Genomic DNA, 21,780 nt, shown 5'->3' with positions numbered 1-21,780 from the left:
GACTAAGTCATCTATCGAGGGGAAAATGTCAAGTTGCGACAGCATTTGCATGTCTCTGCATTCTGCTCAGCCTCCGGCGTTCCCCCCACCTGCATAAATGTTTGCCTGAGAGTCCAGCCACATGCCAGGCAGGAGCTGGAGATCGATGTCCATGCTGCTTGGAGCAGCCCACTGTGTCTGTGAGCGGAATATTTGTGTCGTTATTTCTCTTCCTGCCCCCGGGTCACATATTGAGCCGAACCCAGCGTAATAACTTCTTCCCCTATGTGTCCCACTCCGTCGCCTGCGCTATTGAATCTGTGATTGAGACAGAGAGCACCTGACCCCTCCCGCCCCCGCCTCCTCTCTTGTGTACCCCTCGAGGAGCAAGAGTCTGGAAAACAAGTCAGAATCCCCTGCACCGTGCCAGAGTTAAGTAAAACTCACTGCACACACAGACACTGATTGCACGTTTGAATGCACAGAGCATATATCTGCATCCTAAGCCATGTCTGTGAAGACACACTATTCCATATTAACCCCATACACTCCGTATTAACAATGTCACAATACAGTGAGGGAATAGGGAATCAAAAAGGGTCTGTGATGATTCTCATACATGGACGTGGATAACATATGCTAAGTCGTGTTGTTACCCGTCGGGGTTAAATGACTCACCAGTGAGTTTTGTGAGATGGTGAGGCCTCCTAATGACCTTTGCAATTTAATATGAATCCCTCAGGGGACTAAAAGTCACTATATATTTGTTTTTCTTTATTATTATTAACCTTTCAACAATATTTTCTATAAAACTATGATTATCATTGTTCTAATTTTAGCTCTTCATTCATATCCATTACTCTTATGTCAGAGTCTTTGAATACAATGGATGGAGAACCCTTTACTCTAGCTAGTTAGTTGGTGGACATACATTATTATACAGACATGCATGTGTCACACAGCCTTGCCTGGCTCCTCCTTCTCTCTTTGTGCTGAGTCTGTCTCCCACAGGTGAGCTGGGTGCAGGTTTTTGGAGTCGTGTTGATTATTTCCTGGGCAGGGCCTTTAAAAGCGGGACCGGGACTGGTGCACAGTCATGTTGGAACAGGAAGGGGCCATCCCCAAACTGTTCCCACAAAGATGGGAGCATGGAATTGTCCAACATCTCTTGGTTAATGCTGCAACATTTAGAGTTCCTTTCACTGGAACTATAGGGACCAAGCCCAGCTCAGACATGGCCCCTCCCTGTTCCAACATGACTGTGCACCAGCGCACAAAGCAAGGTCCATAAAGACATGGATGAGTTTGTTGTGGATGAACTTGATGCGCTTCTGAAAGAATGGTCAAAAATTCCCATAAACACACTCCTAAACTTTGTGGAAAGCCTTCACAGAAGAGTTGAAGCTTCAAAGGGTGGACCGACATCATGTTAAACCCTGTGGAGTAAGAATGGGATGTGACAGTTCATATGTGACTCAAGGCAGGTGAGCAAATACTTTTGGCAGTATAGTGTATATCAATGTATGTCCTTTCCCTTCTCTGCTACTTTGTCCTGCAGGCATACCCATAACATTTAAAGGGTTGAATAATTCCATGTTCATGCACTATAGCCCTCTCTATAATGGTCAGCTATCCCCCAAAACATTTAAAATAGTCTCTGAACAAAGCAGTTAATGCACAATTTCCTCACCTGAGGCTTTGATGGTTGATGGGAGCTGTAAGATCTTTAAGTCAGCATAAAATTACTGACACAGTCTCTTTGGTTGTCTAAGTGAAAAAGCAGCTCCTTTGTTTCTCTGCTGCTCTGAAGATTCAGCGCGGAGTTCTTCTGTCATGCTCACTGGCACAAAGAAAGTATTTTTAGCAACGCTTTGCATCAGAGAGAACGACAGACTGCCGTAGACTAACATAAGTGTATGCTTCAGGGAGCACTTTCAGGCACAAAATAGCAGATTTGGTCCAAGTATTAAACAGTTAGTTAATACAGTCTCACCTTCTACTTTTACTTCTCTTCAGAATGCAGAAACCGAAGTTAGACTATGTGTAAGTTAGACTATGTGTAATGAGAGGGCTTTAGTTTCATATGTAGAGGTTCACAGTGCTTATATTCAATTGTCAGAGAAACTGGAAAAGAAAAGTCCTCACATGAACTTTGGCACATTGAAAGACAGTTCATTGTCAGTCAATCAATTGTCAGTAAGCCATTTCAGAATTGGTCTGACTAGTGTGTGCATATCCTTTAGTTTAAGGATCAAATATGTGAGGCATTGGAAGCATATTACACAAGTAACTTCAAGCAAACAATTCATTCATTACAAGTAGACTTGTTTTCTGTCTTACTGTACCTCTGCACAGTGCAGAATTACATTTCTGAGAATTCCTACCTCAACTGAACCCACTCTTGACTATTTGTATTTTACGGTGAGCTCTTCCTCATGTTGATCTGACTCACATGGCATTTAGCGCATCTAGTGCCTACTAGCTGTGTCAACTGTAGCTGTTTGCGATTGGACAGTACCACATTACTCTTCCAGCATGGCCCATAAACTGTAAATGCTTTTCTCCTGTCGTGGGCCACGCTGCAAAATGATTGCACATCGCACATGATTCATTTCGCCCGTGGGTATACGGACAGAGCACATAAAATGATGCTGAGGGTGCACTATCCATCTCCTCGTGAGTCTGTGCATGTCGGCTGCCCCCGAGTTAAACTATTTTTGAGCTGTGGTGTAGAATAGCCTCGGCTGTTGTGTTGTTCATAATTTAGTTTTTTTATTTCTTAAGTGCCTTGCATGGAATAATAATAATATGCTTCCCCTCGCGCCAGACAACTGCTTCCAGTTGCATCATGTTTGGCTTAGACGATGTGATTTGCTTTGCTTTAGGCTTGAATATTCTTGAGTTGGTTGATTTTTTGTTGATTGTTTTATGATGGCTCTGATCTTGTGCACATTAAAATGATGACCCAGTTCTTGATTTAAACATGTAACACATTCAAAGAAATTGAGGTGTCTGATGCAGTCTATTTGACATTGTAGCAAACGATTATGATTCAAAACTATTCACACATCAAATTCAGTTTAGCTTTGAGATTACTGCAGAACACTTACAGTATTTATGTGGTGTCTTTCAAATGACATCTCCCTCATATCACACACACGCAATTTGTAAAAATGTTATGTCGTTCTGTTAAATAGATTCACATTCATTACAGAGCATTTGAATTAGATAGTATAAACCATGTTGCCATGGTTTGTTTCAGAGGGGAATTCACAGTTGTGGAGTGTGAACACCAATGTGTGAGCTCACCTGTGGGACCTAGAACCACCTGAGAGTTGGCTGACAGGTAGAAAAGCTGGCTTGTATAATGGACATTCGTTTACAACCACAGATCAAAACTAGAAAAGCACTCAGAGAGCGCAGACCTCTGCCTGTATTGTTCTTCCTAGGTTGTCATACATTTGAACCTAAACTATTCAGATCGCCACCACGTGGCCATACCATGCCATTATACCACTAAGAGAAAAACATAAACGGCTCCGGAATCCCGATGGTGTTACGGATCACTCCCAAAATTCAATGGTTTCTTCCTTCGATCATTTCTGACCTTCCCTGAAAATTTAATCGAAATCCATCCATCACTTTTTTAGTTATCTTGCTAACAGACAAACAGACAAACAAACAAACTCCGATGAAAACATAACCTCCTTGGCTGAGGTAATAAAGCCCATAATATACAATTGTTTTTGAAGACTATGATGTTTTGACACTATGACAATTGATTCTGCCAGAGTGGGGACTCGAGTCTAGTCAGACTCAAGTCACTCAAGTCATAGTATCTGCCCTTGGATGTGTAACCTTTTGACTGATTTACTGACTTTCAACCATTTTATGGACAGCAATAGCCTGGTCGAACCAAACCCTGGTGAAGGGAAATGAAAATTGAGCGGAAGCTTATGGAGGGCCATGTCAGGCTAGGACAGCAAAGGTCTTTTCATCAGAAGTACAGTACACTGATTGATTGATTGATTGACAGCACCCTGTGTTATACATTAAAAGACATAAATACACGGATGACAATAAAGCCCAAAGACTTATTTTCATCGTGGTCCCTAGCTGATGAAGACATAATCGTGTGTGTATGAGGAATCACCCTGTTTCCCAACAGTCCTACACCTACTCTCAAGGCTCTCACCTACTCTGCATCACTCTCAAGGCCAACACCCACTGGCGGCGTCTGCGGTGTGTAAAGTGATGCCAACGTCTAGAACTCCATTATAACAGAGCAAAGCCCACTGGCCGCGTTTGATGCATGTTGATGCCAAAGATTAGAACATTGTTCTATCTCTTGAGAGTCAAATAGATGCGAATGTCCTCGCCGGTGGGTGTTGGCCTTAACACTCACTGTTTGCTTTGTCAGTCTGCTCTCTTGGGCAATTTTGTCAAATCATCAAAAATAACTTGCTGTTGCTTGATTATTATGCTTCCGTTGTAAGCCACTTTGGATGTTATTTTTTGCATGCTAATGCTTTGATGTAAAGAGGCTTCAGTGACAAGCTAATTAAAGCAACATATGGTCAGCAGCAGCCAGCAGTGCTGCATGGACTAGCTCAGTCCACAGTAATAGTTAAAGGAGAGTTCCAGCACATTTTTCACATAGATGTCTGTTTCTCAGGGTCACAGAACTGTCGATTCATAGGTTAAAAAAAAAAAAAAAAAAAAAGTCAGTAGCCTACTACCTAACCTGAGTTGCTGGAGCCATTGGCTAGAGCAGCTGGGCAGATAAAGTGCTACACTATAGGGGCATAATCATAATCATGCCCCCAGAGTGTAACACTGAACCACTGCAGCACTCTTCCTTTGGAAGGGTTTCATATACATCACAGGTTCTCTTCCATAGCCTTAGGACTATTAGTCCTGTGTCATTCATCCTAAGCGCAGTGTGGTGTCACTGAGCCCCATTACCATCAGCCTCCATTACTGTTTCTCAGTGATTCATGTCTCTCCAGTTCACACATTATTAACACAGCCCAACACTCTCCTGATGCGACAGTGTTCCACTGAACTACCACTATACTGACAATATGCTAGTCTCAGCAGAATCAATGAGCTCAACACATTCATGACCTGTGCCTAACTAATGTATGATATATATACTGTATACTGTATACTGTGTCACAACCACCGGGCTCAAGGTAGCCGTGACATTAAAAATGGGGACCACACTGTAGCTAAAGGTTTAAATATTACATATTTTATTATAACATTAAAAGAGTAAAGTCAGTATATGATAAAGAAAAGCGTAATGCAAAGTGTCTAGGGGTGATCAAACAAAGAGTGTAAAACGCGACGTCTATGTGCAAAGCTGGCAACGGGTTGCGGCTCTCCCCAGAGGAGCAGCCATGGAGCGCAGAGAGCAGGCCCAAGCGAATGAGCAGAGAGCAGCGCCAAGATCAGAGAGCCAGAGAGAACGCGTCCATTCCTCCTTCGTTGTTATATAGCACCACCCATTACTCCAAACACCAATGGGGTCCTTTGCTCTGCAAATCAGGGAATGAGATTCAAGGGGCAGAGCCCACACAGGCATTAGACCAGAGGGCGCAAACCCAGGACTGACCAGCAGGGTCTTAACATTCCCCCTCCCTTAAAGACAGAGACCCACCTAAGTGGGACTCTGTAAAGTACCACCAAACACCCAAGTCAACCTTACTGTGTTAACTGGCGCAACTGTCCTGTGCCACCTAACACAGCTAAACATCACGTTTGAAATATTTCTAAAATTCATCATTTTATTTAAGACTATTAAAAACCATGACTAGCATAACAATGTAACAACATTTGAATTGGCATAATTCTATTAAACCCACAATTCCCATTTTTAGCAGTGTGCAAACCACCAACCACAACTCATCCAGCCATAGGTCTTATGGACTGTTATGTCCAATCACACCAACCACCACCAAGTGAAAATGCCCCATCTCAATTTCCCCACCACCCCTCCCAAACCTCTACTCCTGCTCCACCGGCAATCCAGGTACCTTGGAAAGCATATTTAAGGAAACGATAACAGGAGAAAAGGGAACAAGAGGAACAGAGGACACAAAAACAGAACATTACTCAATGATCCAGGAGTGAAACAATACTGGTGTCACTGGATGTTACCATCAGCCTGCTGCAGCACTGCCCCAGCACCCATCTGAAGTTGGAATGGCCTGTCCAGCCAGGGCTGCCGGCACAGGTGCAGTGCTGAGGAGTGATTTAATGACAAAAAAACGTTTCCATTTAACAGCCCTACCCAATCTTACCCCCCCTTCCAGGAGGTTTGTGATCAGACAAACCAAAAGTACTTCAGCATCCAAAACCTTATTTTTATCTGGCCCCACACGATTGAAATGCTGGCGAAACGGCAAGGCCTCACCACCATGTTTGAGGAGATCCGTGCACCTCAGCGTGTCTAACAGAACAGGAAAAGTCAAAATCAACGCCTTAAACTCATCAGCTTGATCTGATGGAAGAAGGTCTAATAACGTATCCAAGCTAGCCAACACTGCAGAATAATTTAGCCTAGGCTGCAGCACCGCATCCTCAGGGCCAATCTCCTCAACCTCCGCTGCCACCAAAGATTGACAAGAGGGCCCAGTGTCCAAGACAGCCACTGCAACAGGTAACACCTCCCCACCCCCTTGACTAGGACTAGGGATTTGGGGATAGTAAGGCTTTAGCAGATTAATATGGCACAACTGCTTAGATCGTTTCCTATCCGGAGTGTCTAACAGGTAGTCGTAGTCAGACATCCGCCGAGCAACAGAGTAGGTACCGTTCAGTACACTCACATGGGCCTTAACCTCCTCTAACCAGTCCTTTAACAGAAACAAAGGACTACAGACTTCATTATGTGCTGCCACAACCTCCTCACAGGAAAGAGTAGGTAGTAACAGAGGCAAATTTAAACTAGCACAGTCTTTTACAGACTCCAATTCCTGCTCCCCTCCCTGGGTATGACTTGCACCAGTCACCACACAGGGGGTGAGCACTTCAGGAAAATCAGACTCTGGCAAATCAGATGCTGTATTTACTATCGGAGGCGGTAAGCTCTCAGGCCACACACGCCCACCTACCAAGTTATTACCCAAAATCACATCTACACCCTCTATAGGTAGAGACGGACGTACAGCCAAAACAACTTCACCGCTTACAAGTTCTGACTCCAAAACCAGCCGATGCAACGGAACAGAAATGGTGTACATTCCGATACCCCGGATAAGGACACATGTCCCCGCGTCAGACACTTGTGAGAAAGGCAGAAGAGATTTTAAAACAAACGATTCAGATGATCCAGTGTCACGCAGAATGCGCACTGGCACCTTCTGGTCATTTCCAACCAATGACACATAACCAGATGTAATGAAGGGACTATAGCCATCCCTGGCACACACTTGTGACTGCTCTAAAGGAAGCTCCTCTCTGCAAAGATCAGTGCTCTCACTCACTGAACTCAACGAGACATCTTCTCCAGCATTACAATTAGCTATACCCTTTTGACAAACAGAAGGCACAATTCTGGCAGCACAACCCACACTCTTGATTGTACTCTTTCCACATCGCTTCTCCTTTAACTTAGGGCAAGAGTTTTTCCAATGCCCAGACTCCCCACAATAGTTACAAAGATCCTCTGGATCAACTTGTTTATCAGAAAAAACATGCCCAGTATCATATTTAGTTGCTGAATAGGGTTTTCTTCCCGCACTAGAATCATGCCTAGATGTTCTGGAGTCATATTTAAAAGAATTAAAACGACGGGAACAATAATCTTCATCATTTGCACGGACACTATGCTTATGAGTCAAGATATATTTATCGGCCAACACAGCAGCAGCCGCTGCAGTTCCAACCTCATGCTCATTTATGTAAGTGGTAATATGAGCAGGTAAGATGCTCTTAAATTGTTCTAATAACACCAACTCACACAATTGAGCAAAGGTTTTGACACCCTCAGCTGCACACCAGCGATTAAAGAGACTAGACAATTCCCGCACTAGCTCCAAGTGTGTTTGTTTCTCCTGTTTGCGCCAGTTTCGAAATTTCTGTCTATAGGCTTCTGGAATCAATTCATACGCTTTGAGAATTGTCTGTTTCACAATATCATATTTTCTACAGTCTGAATCGTCTAAAGATATATATGCCTGTTGTGCTTTTCCTGTAATTACACTTTGTAGCAATAGAACACAATCTGAATCAGACCATTGATAGTCTCTTGCCAATCTCTCAAAAAGACAGAAAAACAAGTCAGGGTCACGTTCATCAAACTTAGGTAAAAGCTTAACCATGTGTGAAATTTTTGGCTGTGAGGGGGGGCCTCCAGGATTATTGCCCAGTGTCCGTCCCTCTCTCGCCAATTTCAAACGGTCTTCCTCTAGTTCAATTTTTTTGTATTCAAGCTCACGGTCTTTTTCTCGCTGTAGTCGATGTTCTTCTCTCTCTAGCCGTTCACGTTCATGCTCTTTTTCTAGCTCCAACTGTTTGCGTTCACGCTCTATGCGTTCTCGTTCGTGCTCTTTTTCTCGCTCTAACCGTTCTCGTTCGCGTTCCTTTTCTTTCTCTAACCGTTCTCGTTCGCGTTCTTTTGCTAAAAACTCATCTCTTTTTTGTTGCATTTCAAACAATTTCATTTGTTGTTCAAAGGACAAAGCTGAACTTTCACTAGGTGATGCTGCCATAGCACCAAGAGTGCCAAGGGGAGTTGACGACTGAGTTGGGCTCTCAACGTCTGGTGCTGGGTCTAAAGAAAAAATCTCTCTTTCACCCAATTTCTCCATAATGAACTGTAACAAATCGTCTTTTGTAATGCTTTTCGAGATAGCGGAATGAATATTATAGTGCTCGGCTACTTTAAAAAGTTGTTTTTTATTTAAAGTTTTTAATCCACCTAATGAAGGTGCAGCCAAAAACGTACTAACATCCATTCAAACACGATACAAATGCTCAACAGCGAAAAAATTAGGCCACTATTCAATCAAATTATGCCAGAACAAATTACCATTCGACTACAAGCGCTAAAACAGTCTACTCCATCTAAACACGGTAGACTACCAATTTCGTCAATGTAATGCCAAAACAGTCAGCACGCTACAAACAGTAGGCTACAAATATTTTATACAAAAATCTGGCAATCCAAATGCACTTACCTATTCAAAGGCCTACGTATGTGCCAAACAAAACAGCCTGCTGAAACGGAACAGGTGTAACCAAACAAGCACTCGCTCAAATTCTCTCAGCTACAAACAACAAACATTTGCGTTACGCGCAGATCAGACAATATAACGTGGCTCTTAATGCAACGAAGGGCTAAAATTTAGATCTAGAGCTCCCCGCATCTAAAACCCCCAAAAGAAAAAACCTATGTCCACAACCTAAGTCTTCACGTGTCGTAGCGATTAGGCTTCACAGCCCCCCCGCGTTTGACACGCAAACTTAACAAATAAGCTGTAAAGGAAACAAAAAACTTTTGAGCGGTCTCACCTACGGCAGGGTGTTCACGTTGCTCCAGTTGTCCAAATTGTTCTATGTTTTCTCTTCGCTGCAAAAAACCCCACAAAATTCACTAATCCACCGAACATGCACTCAAAATGTTTGTTCGAAGTTCAAAGCGGAAACGAAGCGCTCTTCAGACGACGCGTCACTACTAAAATTACCCAATAGCTACAGGGATTCCCCCAATTACACAATCAGCTGAGCCTATGCATGAATGAAACGCTTAGACTCACCAAAACAGCAGCCAATACTGCGTGCGACGGCACAATAGAACAAACGTAGACTGGCGAGATCAATCACGGCGTCTACTCACTGAAGTATTCTAGGAAAATCGAACGAAATTTCCCAAAATCCAAACTTTTAAACCGGCGAAAAAACCGGACGAGTCGCCCACATGTCACGACCACCGGGCTCAAGGTAGCTGTGACATTAAAGATGGGGACACACTGTAGCTAAAGGTTTTAAATAGAGTATATTTTATTATAACATTAAAAGAGTAAAGTCAGTATATGATAAAGAAAAGCGTAATGCAAAGTGTCTAGGGGTGATCAAACAAAGAGTGTAAAACGCGACGTCTATGTGCAAAGCTGGCAACGGGTTGCGGCTCTCCCCAGAGGAGCAGCCATGGAGCGCAGAGAGCAGGCCCAAGCGAATGAGCAGAGAGCAGCGCCAAGATCAGAGAGCCAGAGAGAACGCGTCCATTCCTCCTTCGTTGTTATATAGCACCACCCATTACTCCAAACACCAATGGGGTCCTTTGCTCTGCAAATCAGGGAAGGAGATTCAAGGGGCAGAGCCCACACAGGCATTAGACCAGAGGGCGCAAACCCAGGACTGACCAGCAGGGTCTTAACAACTGTATATACTGTATATAAGCTGTTCTTAAATGGTCTACATGAGCAAAATGTATAGACTTGCAGAGCTCAACATTTAGCCAAATTCACTTAAAAGTTTTAGGAGAAAAGCTTTGGAATACATAGTGAATGTCTTGTGCAACTAATTTCATCATTTTATGACTAAACTTAATTGCCAAACACACTTTTCACCTGCAAAATATAGTTTTGCAGTTCTCTAATTGTTTCATAAAAGACAGTCATTTTGTCCCAGGGTATCATAAACAATAGGCTACATTTCCTATATTGTACCCATGCATACACTTTGACTATAGACTGACAACAAAAATGGGGCTCATAATAATAGTAATCTTATACAGCAGAATGCATCATTTTGTCTAATTCATTTCAACAAATAACATGCATGTCCATTGTATTTGGTGATTCAGGCAGTTGTGGCTCATATGCTAGAAATGGACATTTTATCCACTACATTTGCCTCTACATCTTGGAAGCATGGGGAGTAGATCTGTCTTTTCCTCTTGGCTTAATATAATCCATTTTTAACATTGTTGTTTTGTCTGCAGTTGTCCATTTGAATTAGGAACGGCTGGCCCTTGGTTGTATTTGTGTAATTGTGTGTTAACCAAACCACTGATTCTGTATAAATACATGGGGAAATCACCCCTCTCTGATTTATACTCTAGGGCCAGAGCTCTCGCTGCTTTTGTGTTGTGTTCTCTCAGCCTTTGTGCTCTGTTGAATGTCAGCTGAATTTCAGCCTCTTTATTGACAGAGTCCTATTTGTTTTCATAGTTTTGTTGACAATAGAGAGAACACTGGCCAAAAACAGGTTTACAGTCTTGTTTACTGCTTTATTTTAGGCCTCGGTCTTCAGGACTAAACAGGACTTTGATAAGAAGACATAAGGACAGGGAGCCAATCCATTAACACACACTGTCTGATATATCTCTCTGTAATATCGCCTGTCATCTTCCCGTGCCCTTTCCATTTATCCTTATTTCATGGGGCATCAACTCTGACATGTTTGTTGGGGAGTAGACAGCCATTATTGCTATGATTGCTGTATTAAGAATAATCATAACTGCATGAGATACACTGACAATATTGACAGTCGCTGGTAAAAACTATTGAGTGTGCTGTGATTTTGAAGCTTACAAGAACTGTCAAAGTTAAGCAAACAGTATAAATTATCAGCTTGGCTGTATAGCGCGACGCCACCAGCTGAACTGTTTCAGGACCCTTACAAGCAGGAAGGAGCAACTGATCCAACAGGAAAGCAGAGCTACAGTACATGCTGCTTGAGAATGTGTCATCTCTGCCAATCAGACGTCAGAGTATTTTTGTTTTTTTCCCCCCACAGCAATGCTTCATTGCAGCCTTAGAGTTGCATTTGTGCCGTCCTTCGAGGTCCCACCACTCTTTTGGACTCGGTGTTGCCTATTTGGCAGACGTGACATTCTCTCTGCGTATCTCTGGGTGGTGAGATCTCGATAGCAGCTGCTAATCACACAGTACATTTGCTGCGGCCTCGACGGCCTCTATTCTCCAGCCACGCCAATGCAGCTCGTGATTAGCAGCTGTTGACTGGTCGTATGGACATGCAGGAAACTGCCCCTCAGATCTCGGAGGCAGCAAGCCTCCCTCGCTGGCTCCTCTGAAAGCCTCCGAAATGAGCAGATTTACATGTCAACCACTGATCCAATTAAGAAATTTGCTCCAGAGAGACCGACCGCAAGAGCAACACGTTAATTAAGACTGGAAAAGCACTTCATCAATGTATGATTCATCAAGAGCCTTGAATTATGCACTGACTCGCTTACTCTCTGTACTCAGACGAAATTGGCATGATAATCATAATGAGCAATCAATCACGTGAGGGATTTATTCGTACATTCATAAATATCTGTGTTGACGATTCATTCCCAATATGTGCCGTGCATAGAACTTGTTGTGTTATTTCCCATTATTTCTCCTCGAGACAAAGAAACATGATGAAACTGTACTATTCACCTCTTGTTGTGTGATAGGTGAGATGTCTGACTTGACTCTTTATGCCGACCCTGTCAGCACCTCCATTAATGTATTTCAGAAAGTAATATGGAACACGGTGGCGGAGAGCTGTCCTGTTTACCCAGGGTACCTGACTAGTCTGTGGCCGGCGTGCCGTCTGGAGAGCCAGGCTGTCCTAATGAAAGGGGAGAGAGGGCAGCACTCGATGCCTCGACTCATTAGGAACATAATTATGTGAACTTCAGTGTGCCAATCGTCTTTCTGCAGAGGGCCTCTCCAGTCCCTGTGGGGGGCAACAGATCCTGTTGCATTAGCAGAAACGAGTTTTCAAGGTGCTGGGTTCCACCAACTGGGGTAGACATATGAGGTTTTTGATATTTAAATGCTTTGCCCCCCCAAAAAAACAGAGTAAGTAATACTCTCTTAATAATAGTAACAAAACCAAAGAAAAACTTTTTCATATTCCCATCAATCCTTGATTGCACACATCAGCAAGTGTCCCACTTCTGTCGCTGCCATCATTCGTGCCGGGCATCCTGAGACCCTGAGAGAGACTGTAGAGGTCTGAGCAGTGTCTCAGTGCTGAAGAGGCTAAGAGGGCGTGAAACTCGTCTACCCCTGTCATGGTGTCTCTCTGATTCCCGTATAATGGGCTACACTGATGCCGACTCATTTACCCTCCAAATAATCCGGCCTCCTCATGCCATAACTAGTGGTGGTCAGGTAATCATGCCACTTGCTATTTGCTGTTCACGCCACCAAATGATTTTAAAGAAACCCTGGGCCGAGGTTGGCTCACACCCTGATGGGTTCCCATTACCTGTAGGTGGGGAATATTACTCTATCAGGGACACAAAGCTGAAAGCTGCTTTACAGGGGTCAATAGTCATCTCACAATAGAGAACCATTTTCCTTGCGATGATAACAATTCATGCACCAGTTCTTCCTGACAACTAAGAGACAGTTTTTGCTATCAAGTCGGTGCCAAAATAGCCTAAATTGGGCTCTGGCTCAAACATCATTCCAGTGGAGGAGAGGAAACAGGTTTTTTTCTTATGTGGCTGATATAGAAAGACAGGGAAACGTAAGAAAGTGAGAGACACATAGAAATGCATTAATCCCTCTTCAAGGTTGAACTCATTCTCTGGGGCATGATTATATAGACTCTCGAACCTTTTAATCCCAAATGAATGGCTCAGCACCACCAGTTAAATCACCCTGTCAATCACAGCATGCATATAGTAGTGCCGGGGACTAAGGCTCGTGTTCATAGATCCATGACCAGAAGTCCTTTTCTGTCTTTTCCCAACACTCTTTTGCAATTGCAATACAGATTGCAATTAGGACTTCTTCATTCTCGTCATTAAACAACTATTCAGTTGCAAAGACCGAGGGTTCTGCCTGTGAAGGCATTGACACAGGGCCATTAGATACTGATGAAATCACAACTCACAGTCCAAACTATATGTATGGTGACAAAACAGCAGTAACACAACAATAATGTAGACGATGAAGATCATGAGGAGGAGGAAGGAATTCGAAGAGGACTATGATAACGATGAAGCTGATAAAAAAGGCTTATTTTGGGGCCAACAATATACTTCCGCATTTCTGAGAGAGACAATACACCTACCTCAGTGAGCTTTATGTCAAACTATGAAACAACAATCAACATTTTACAGTGAAATCACATCATTTGGATATGATCCATGAGAAGAGAGACGAGTGGCACAGCAGCGTAATGAATTGGGTCAGACGATAATTAAAATGGACACCTGTGGTTGCGCTCATGCTCGTCAAGTGTGTGTGTCTGTCTGAGTGCGATGCAGGCCTCAGGGGTGGAAGTCTTGGCAGGAGTGTACACAAGCCTCACATTCTCCGGTCTCTCAGAATTGTGTGCGTGTGTATGTGTGTGTGTGTGTGTGCGTGTGTGCGTGTGTGTGTGTGTGTGTGTGTGTGTGTGTGTGAGCAGGCAGCAGGAAACAGCGATTGGCAGGCACAGAAACTGCGATCCTTCACTGAACAGCGAGTGTGAGTACCTTGGCAGGTTGGATTCAGTGCGGCATGACTCTGAAGTGCATTCAAAGTCAAAATGAGAGGGAAAAAAGAATCTAGGAATAGTTCTAAACGCCCCGTGGGCTTGTCTGAGCATGCATTCATAAGATGTAGAACTTTCTTTCTTTAAAGGCAACACAATTCTGCTCTTTTACTTTAAAATAACCATTTCAAACTCATTCTGATGCAACATTGACTTGAGAATGAACTCTCTGACAATGACAATACATGCCTAGAATGCTTAATATTGCACTATGGAACCTGATCGGGTAGGATCAGCATGACCCTCTCTGTTAGTTTTTCACTGGGTACCACCTTGTGTTAAATGGCATGGCACTGAATATTCACACCAAGGACTAGATATAAATTATTTTATCATGGTGCTTTAAATGTTTGAAACAAGCTTTGATTAACATCCAGTGGGATATTTTAATATAGTTTCCCTGGTCTCCCACTGACCCAACGAACTGCTCTAGATGGGAATATTGACACTCCCACTGACAAACCACGTCAAAGGAAGCCTGGTGTGTGTGTGTGTGTGTGTGTGTGTGTGTAGAAATCATCTTACGATGGGGCTCACGTGTGATTCATGAAACTTTCGTATCACAAATATTGCGGCTGGAAACAAGCGTGATTTAAATATTATGACCCTGTATAGTATGCTTGTTTTAAAAGTTCTTTGGTAGTTCTGGTTAGTGATGTCGTCAGTGTCAAAGGATAGGACAGCAGCCTACTCAAAAAGTAACTGAATGATTGTGCTATGCTGTTGTTGACTTAATGTCGAAAAATCCCCCTTTAATGCAGAGCTCCATTCCATGGAAGTCTATGGAAGTTTTTACATGATGCTCCCACTTTTCCCTGATCTTCCCAAACATGCACATACATGAGTAAGGAAAGTGCTGCTTGTCTGACCGCTTTCCTGTGCCCTGCAAATGCAATTTCACTCATATGTGTTCTGTTTGAACATAATGATGCCATTTCTAAAGGTACAAATAAGCATGAAATAGGCACTATTCTCAAGGTACATCTGGATAAGATTCTGGTTTTAATGTTGACTTACTGAATCATTGTGTAATTGCTTTGTTATTATGGCTCTATAACTAATTGGGTTTACTCTATTCACTATTATTAATGTAAATTGAGCAAAAATGCAAAAATATCGAATAATTAAATGTTCCGAAAATTTGATTACAGTAAGGTGCATTCATTGCTGCTGTATGGCATAAACTGTTGCTATTTCTGTGTAACCATTTGTTACTCTGTTGCTAACGTCACATCTTGAAAGGTTTGAGCAGTTTAAATAGCACCGCAAATGGCCTTAATGGCCTTTCAACAGCAGCACAAGGCATTAGGTTTTAATATGCTTTCAGTCTTGTGGCAGAAAAAAGACATCAACCTCTTTGGTCTGTAAAATGCAGTTTTCCACTGTGTGACTCAGTGAAAGGGGCTCTTCTCACATAGCAGCTGTGTATTTACATCTGTCTCTAGATTGTCACATTTGCACCATTCACAATGTTCTCTCATTCTCCTATAGAGAACAGAGAATAATAAAAGGAGTGAGTCATCTAAGGTGTCGGGGCAGGTGTCCCATACCATGGTGAGTGACAATTGTCAGTTGGGGCTGACAATTCCCACAAAACGTTCCATTTCTGAAATGTTCCCGATCCCAACATTGGCTAACGGGACACTTTTTTTTGCATTTAACGCGCCCCTCTGAGTTGATTTAGAGCTCCCACACCATGTGTGTAGCCATATATGTTAGACTGTCTTTTGAGAATTAGTTTTACTGCTTTATTCTTGATAGCTTATTGATTGTGTTTCCAACACCGATTGATTGACTGAGTGATGTATGTGACTTCTGACATTGCAATAATATTTTAACTGTTCCTCTAGGGTACTTCTTTCCTTGTTGGCTTTCGGTATAAGGGGGCCTGTTTAGCAGGTTGTTGGGCAGAGAGTTTGTTTCTATTGCATGAGTCCCTGGAGACTAAGCCAAACTTAATTTGGAGGGGCATATTGCTGAACTGGTTAGTAAAGAATTGCCTCCATATGTAATGGCTAACCGTCATAGTAAAACTGGTCAGGGGATTATTCTGATTAAAAACAACATCAGTGCAAAGAAGAATACATACAGTAATACACATTAACTGCGAGCCACTTAGGTGAAAACAGGTACAGACCTGGTCATTTCCCCTAGGCTGATGATTAACTGTTGCTGTGCCAATTTTAGCATGTCACCATAGCAGCCTCCCATATCTCCATTTCAAAGTCTCTTTCTTTCTAAAACAAGTGCATCTCCTTTGATCCCTGAAGCGTTTCTTCTCTCTCTCTTATATCAGAGAGGCTGAACTGAGGGCATATATATACTGTATGCCTGTTTTTTTGGTTGAACATTGTGCTCGATAAGATGTCTGCAATATCAACATGGGGCTTTCATCGGCATGGCGCTATACGTCTTCTGGAGTGGTCATGACACTCTGACAGTGCTATCCATCACTGGGTAATTAAGACGCAGCGTCAGCCCAATGAGCTGCTGTTTGCAGGTGTAGGCTGCAGTGGATGACGCAGTCATAACACATTTTCTTCTCTCCCTAAATCTTCCTCTTTTCCCTGGAATCGATGATGGAGAACGAACAAAAGGCTTCAGAGGTAGTAGCAATCTGCAGGGTGTTCGATATCAGCTATAGCCAGATAAAGTCTTATGTTGTTTGTCTCCTCCTTTCCTAGAAGACTCTGGCCCCCTCCATCCTGAGTGGCCATTGAGTTTCAGCGAATAAAGTCTCTATATGACAAAAGGACAGATGGGGCATTTGTTGTATTTCCTGATGCACATCATAAAAATGCCCATTGGAAATAATGGCAGTGGGAGGCTAAAAATACTTGAGTTTGTGTGAGTCATGACAAACTAGCCAGTAGGACATTGACACTGTTTTTCAATAAGTTTGGTGAAGACGATTGAACTTAATCAGATTTCAATTTAATGCATTTCCTTATATGGATAACAATCATCTTAAACTGGTAGCATTACGTTATATATATATAACACAATTAAACAAAACAATCTGACTGGTGTGCCCAATTTCCATTCAAATCTGACAAATGCAGAGGGAAACACAATTGTATAGAGAGGGAAACGGACCAATTAAGACTTCATAAATAAAAGTCTTGAAAATGGAAGGAGGCAGAGCTCCCTGGCCTGAACAGCTCCAGCCACTGCACAGGAAGGCGAGGGGCTATCTCCAGAAGGCACTCACAATTTGCTGAATTAAAAGTACATGAATCTTCAACTGCAGTGCTGGTGTTGGCGTTTATTGATGAATAGCATAATAAAATGAAATTACTGCCTTTTTAAAATATTTAAGCAGGGAGGTTATCAAAGTTTTAATGTTTTGGAAGTGGAACTGCGATATCATCAAGAAGCGGGAAGTTATTTAAAGGAACAGGCTGTCGGTGAGAAATGGCATGTGGGGCTGGAGAAAAAAGCATGGGCTCTGTAATTACAGTGGAGGAAGGAGGTGGGGGGTTATACTGTTCATCAGTGTTAAAGAAAGTGCAAGAACTGAGCTTATGTATTGAGCACAAAACCAATGTACTGAACTGATATAGAGAATGTGATGTTACACAAGACAATTAGATATATTAGGCCTATATACCATCATGGGTAACACTTTACAATAAGGGTACATGAATTCTCATGAACTAATGCATGAATTAATGCATGAATTACGCATTAGTTAATCCATTAATATATCATGAATCATTATGACTTAACATGAATTCACTGATTGTCATTAATGAATTAATACATAAATAACTCATCATCTTAAGCATTAAGTACGGTTGGCACATCATCATGAATCATGATTAATTAAGCATGATCATGATGACTTTTTGTCAATTGATTTGATGAATTTTGGACATCACCGTCATGGAGAAAAAAGAAAAGTAATTACACATGAATTCATGTTAACTAAATGTCATGAATTATCATGAGTTAACTCATTAACTTATGCATTAGTTATACATGAAAATCTCATTAATAAACATGAATTAATAGTATGTCATTAATGACATCAGGTATGGACAACAAATTCATCTTGAGCATTAGGTACAGTGGGTAAATCATTATGAATAATGATCAATTGCACATGATCATGGTGATTTCTAGGTTTTTGAAATGTGCTCCAAGGGGTAAGTAAACTATACATTAACTCATCATGAACTAATTAAGACCATTTTCAGAGAATATCGAAGAATCCACATTGTTCAAATATAGGCATGTCCTCATTAGCTAAGCATTATCTTTTCATTAGTTAATCATGTCTGTGGCCCCTCAGATAAAGTGATGAACAGGTGGTGCTTTAAATGCATGAAGTTTGAAGTCATGCAAAAATGGTCAATTTACATTAATTAATGATGAATTACTCATGAGTTCATCATGTTTGTGGCCCCTCACCTAAAGTGGTAAATGGACCCTTCTTTATTGCTGACGAAAGAAGTGGATTCTTCGATATTCTCTGAAAATGGTCTTAATTAGTTCATGATGAGTTAATGTATAGTTTACTCACCCCTTGGAGCACATTTCAAAAACCTAGAAATCACCATGATCATGTGTAATTGATCATTATTCATAATGATTTACCCACTGTACCTAATGCTCAAGATGAATTTGTTGTCCATACCTGATGTCATTAATGACATACTATTAATTCATGTTTATTAATGAGATTTTCATGTTTAATTAATGCATGAGTTAATGAATGAACTTCATGACATTTAGTTAACATGAATTCATGTGTAATTATTTTTCTTTTTTCTCCATGACGGTGATGTCCAAAATTTTGTCTGACAAAAAGTCATCATGATCATGCGTAATTAATCATGATTCATGATGATGTGCCAACCGTACTTAATGCTTAAGATGATGAGTTATTTATGTATTAATTCATTAATGACAATCAGTTAATTCATGTTAAGTCATAATGATTCATGATATATTAATGGATTAACTAATGCGTAATTCATGCATTAATTCATGCATTAGTTCATGAGAATTCATGTACCCTTATTGTAAAGTGTTACCAAATCAGGTTTAGGTTAGAGTTCGTAACTTCTACTAAATTGCCTTGTGGAGATGTCGTACTGTGACATATGAAGGCCATTTTTGTTTCCTCAATTAAACACATACCTTTTGACTGTCCAGATCCAGATGTATTGATTTATAGGGTACACATAACTATTTGGAGTTGCAAAGATGACTGACACCTGCAAATTATGGACACTATTGGGTTTTTCATAATTCCTGCACTTCTTCACCATTTGAAAATACTGAATAGTTGTATGACTTACAGTAGCAACAGCATCGCATTAACTTTCAATGCATGCCAACATTCTTTTCATCTGTTTTTCTAGCACTCCAATCGATCCTCCACCCCACCCCCTCCAATGGTCCCTCGGTCCCTCGTTTCATGAACAAAGGATGTCCTCTTCACATCTTCACCTTGCCTCATTGTGTGCAGAGAACGTGCTTGGCCCTCTGAAACACTGAGACATTCCTCCATGAGAGTATGAGATGTGCAATGTTAAAGACAACTGCAGGATACACAGCAAGACTGATTGAAATAGATTTCTTTGGTTCAGGTCATCCTCTGTTCATTCCAGTTTAAATCTTTGGTTTGGTTTGGCATCAGGAAAAGTATTTACCAGCCATAAGGTACCAGCCAATGCCTCCATCATGTAAACCGTGCAGATACCAAAGTTAGCTGAATCAGTTCTGTCATCTTAGTCAGTTCAAGGAATCTGGGTTTGGTTAACTTTCAGTGCTTGACAGGCGCCCTCTCAAAGATGCAAAGAATTGGCAGATTTCAGTTTCTTTAAGGGAGGCTATTGGTAACATAGTAATAGGTTTGATAGTACACCCAATAACAACCCCCCCAAATTAAGATTTTTTTAGCACTATTACTCAAGTCTGAGCTTAGCAAAATTGTAACTCAGACCGGCTCCTCAAAATGCGCTTGAGATCCAATCCTTACTAGATTCCTCAAAAACCTATATGTTAGCTACCTTTATTCTTGAGAGAATAAATACCTCAATATAAACAGGTGTATCTCCAAGTGAGACATTTTGCACAGAGAAACGCCTCCTTCCCAAATCTCCAAACAGATAACACCACAATAGACCATTTTCTTTCTTTCCACACCGGAAAGGTTTAATTTCAATTCTTTACAATGATATTTGTAACATTTCTCCCCTTTCACTCCAAGGAGTAAGACAACTTTGGGAGGATGACTTTGGGGAAGCAATGAGAGAGGATCAATGGGAAGCAGAGCTTGACTTAGAATATACCTCCTCTCCTTGCGCCAAACACAGCCTAATTCAACTCAAAATCCTCCTAAAGTAGGGTTCAGGCCAAAGATTCCCGGCGAGACGAGCCGCGACGTTCTAAAACCTTGCAACTGCGACTCAACATGTTTAATGCTCTGCGACGGCTTGCCACTACGTGCAACTTTCGATTCACACCGCTGCAACTCGGTCTCGTCACGTCGGGAATTTTCGGTGTGAATTGGGCTTAAGAGTACACTGGACCAGGGCTAAACTGGCTGAGATTTTCCCTAGTGCTGACCCTGCATGTCCTCGCTGTAAAGGTCTGCCAGCAGACCACATACATTATGTTCTGGTCCTGCCAACATCTCAGGACATTCTGGGCAGACATAGAATGTTTGGTATAAACATCCTTCCAACCCCAGTACAGTATGTGCCATATTTGGCTTTACACAAGAAACAAAATCTCTTAAAGGCAGGGCCTACGCTGTCATAGCATTCACTTCTCTACTTGCTTGTCGTCAGATTTTACTTAAGTGGAAGGAACAAACACCACCCACATTTAGATGGATAAGAGATATTACTGTATTATTTATTTTATCCCTGTGACAAAAAGATCTAAATTCTATCAACTGGCTTTTGTCTTCCATTTTCACTCTCAGGAGGTCTGTAAGGCAGCCAGGAAATGTTTTGCACAACATGATTTCTCTTACTTTTGCCACTCTGCTGCAAAGCATCCAATTAGAGAAGGAAGGAAGGAGAGACAGTGGCAGACTGAGGCAGGGGGAAATGACAGTGAGACATGTAAGTGAGACATGGGGCTGCCATTCATCAGAAGGAGATCATTGTTGAACCGTGTCATGTTAATGAAAAACAAATCCAGACTGAAAGAAAGAGTAAGGGCTACTGTAAAAAAGGGACAGCACCCCCCGCCCCAATCCCTGGAGTCCTCATATTTCCAGTTGCATCTTCCCAGCTGTCCCCTTCTGCGACCTTCTCTTGCTTATTTTCTTAAGATGAGTTGCCC

At 41.9% G+C, this 21,780-nt stretch overlaps 1 protein-coding gene across 1 annotated transcript; it reads right to left on the bottom strand.

Moving 5' to 3' along the window:
* Window positions 1–5,211: 5,211 nt before the first annotated feature.
* Window positions 5,212–7,394, bottom strand: LOC134094065 (uncharacterized). Its single transcript, XM_062547447.1, has 2 exons — window positions 5,986–7,394; window positions 5,212–5,519 (listed from the first exon to the last, which is right to left on the bottom strand). Exon 1 carries the CDS (start codon window positions 7,224–7,226, stop codon window positions 6,144–6,146), a length of 1,083 nt encoding a protein of 360 aa, XP_062403431.1. The 5' UTR covers window positions 7,227–7,394; the 3' UTR covers window positions 5,212–5,519; window positions 5,986–6,143.
* Between the last annotated feature and the right edge of the window lie 14,386 nt (window positions 7,395–21,780).

This window comes from Sardina pilchardus, chromosome 10, assembly GCF_963854185.1.
Source record: "Sardina pilchardus chromosome 10, fSarPil1.1, whole genome shotgun sequence".
NCBI classification, from domain to species: Eukaryota; Metazoa; Chordata; class Actinopteri; order Clupeiformes; family Clupeidae; genus Sardina; species Sardina pilchardus.
This window is presented reverse-complemented; position numbering and strand designations above follow the sequence as displayed.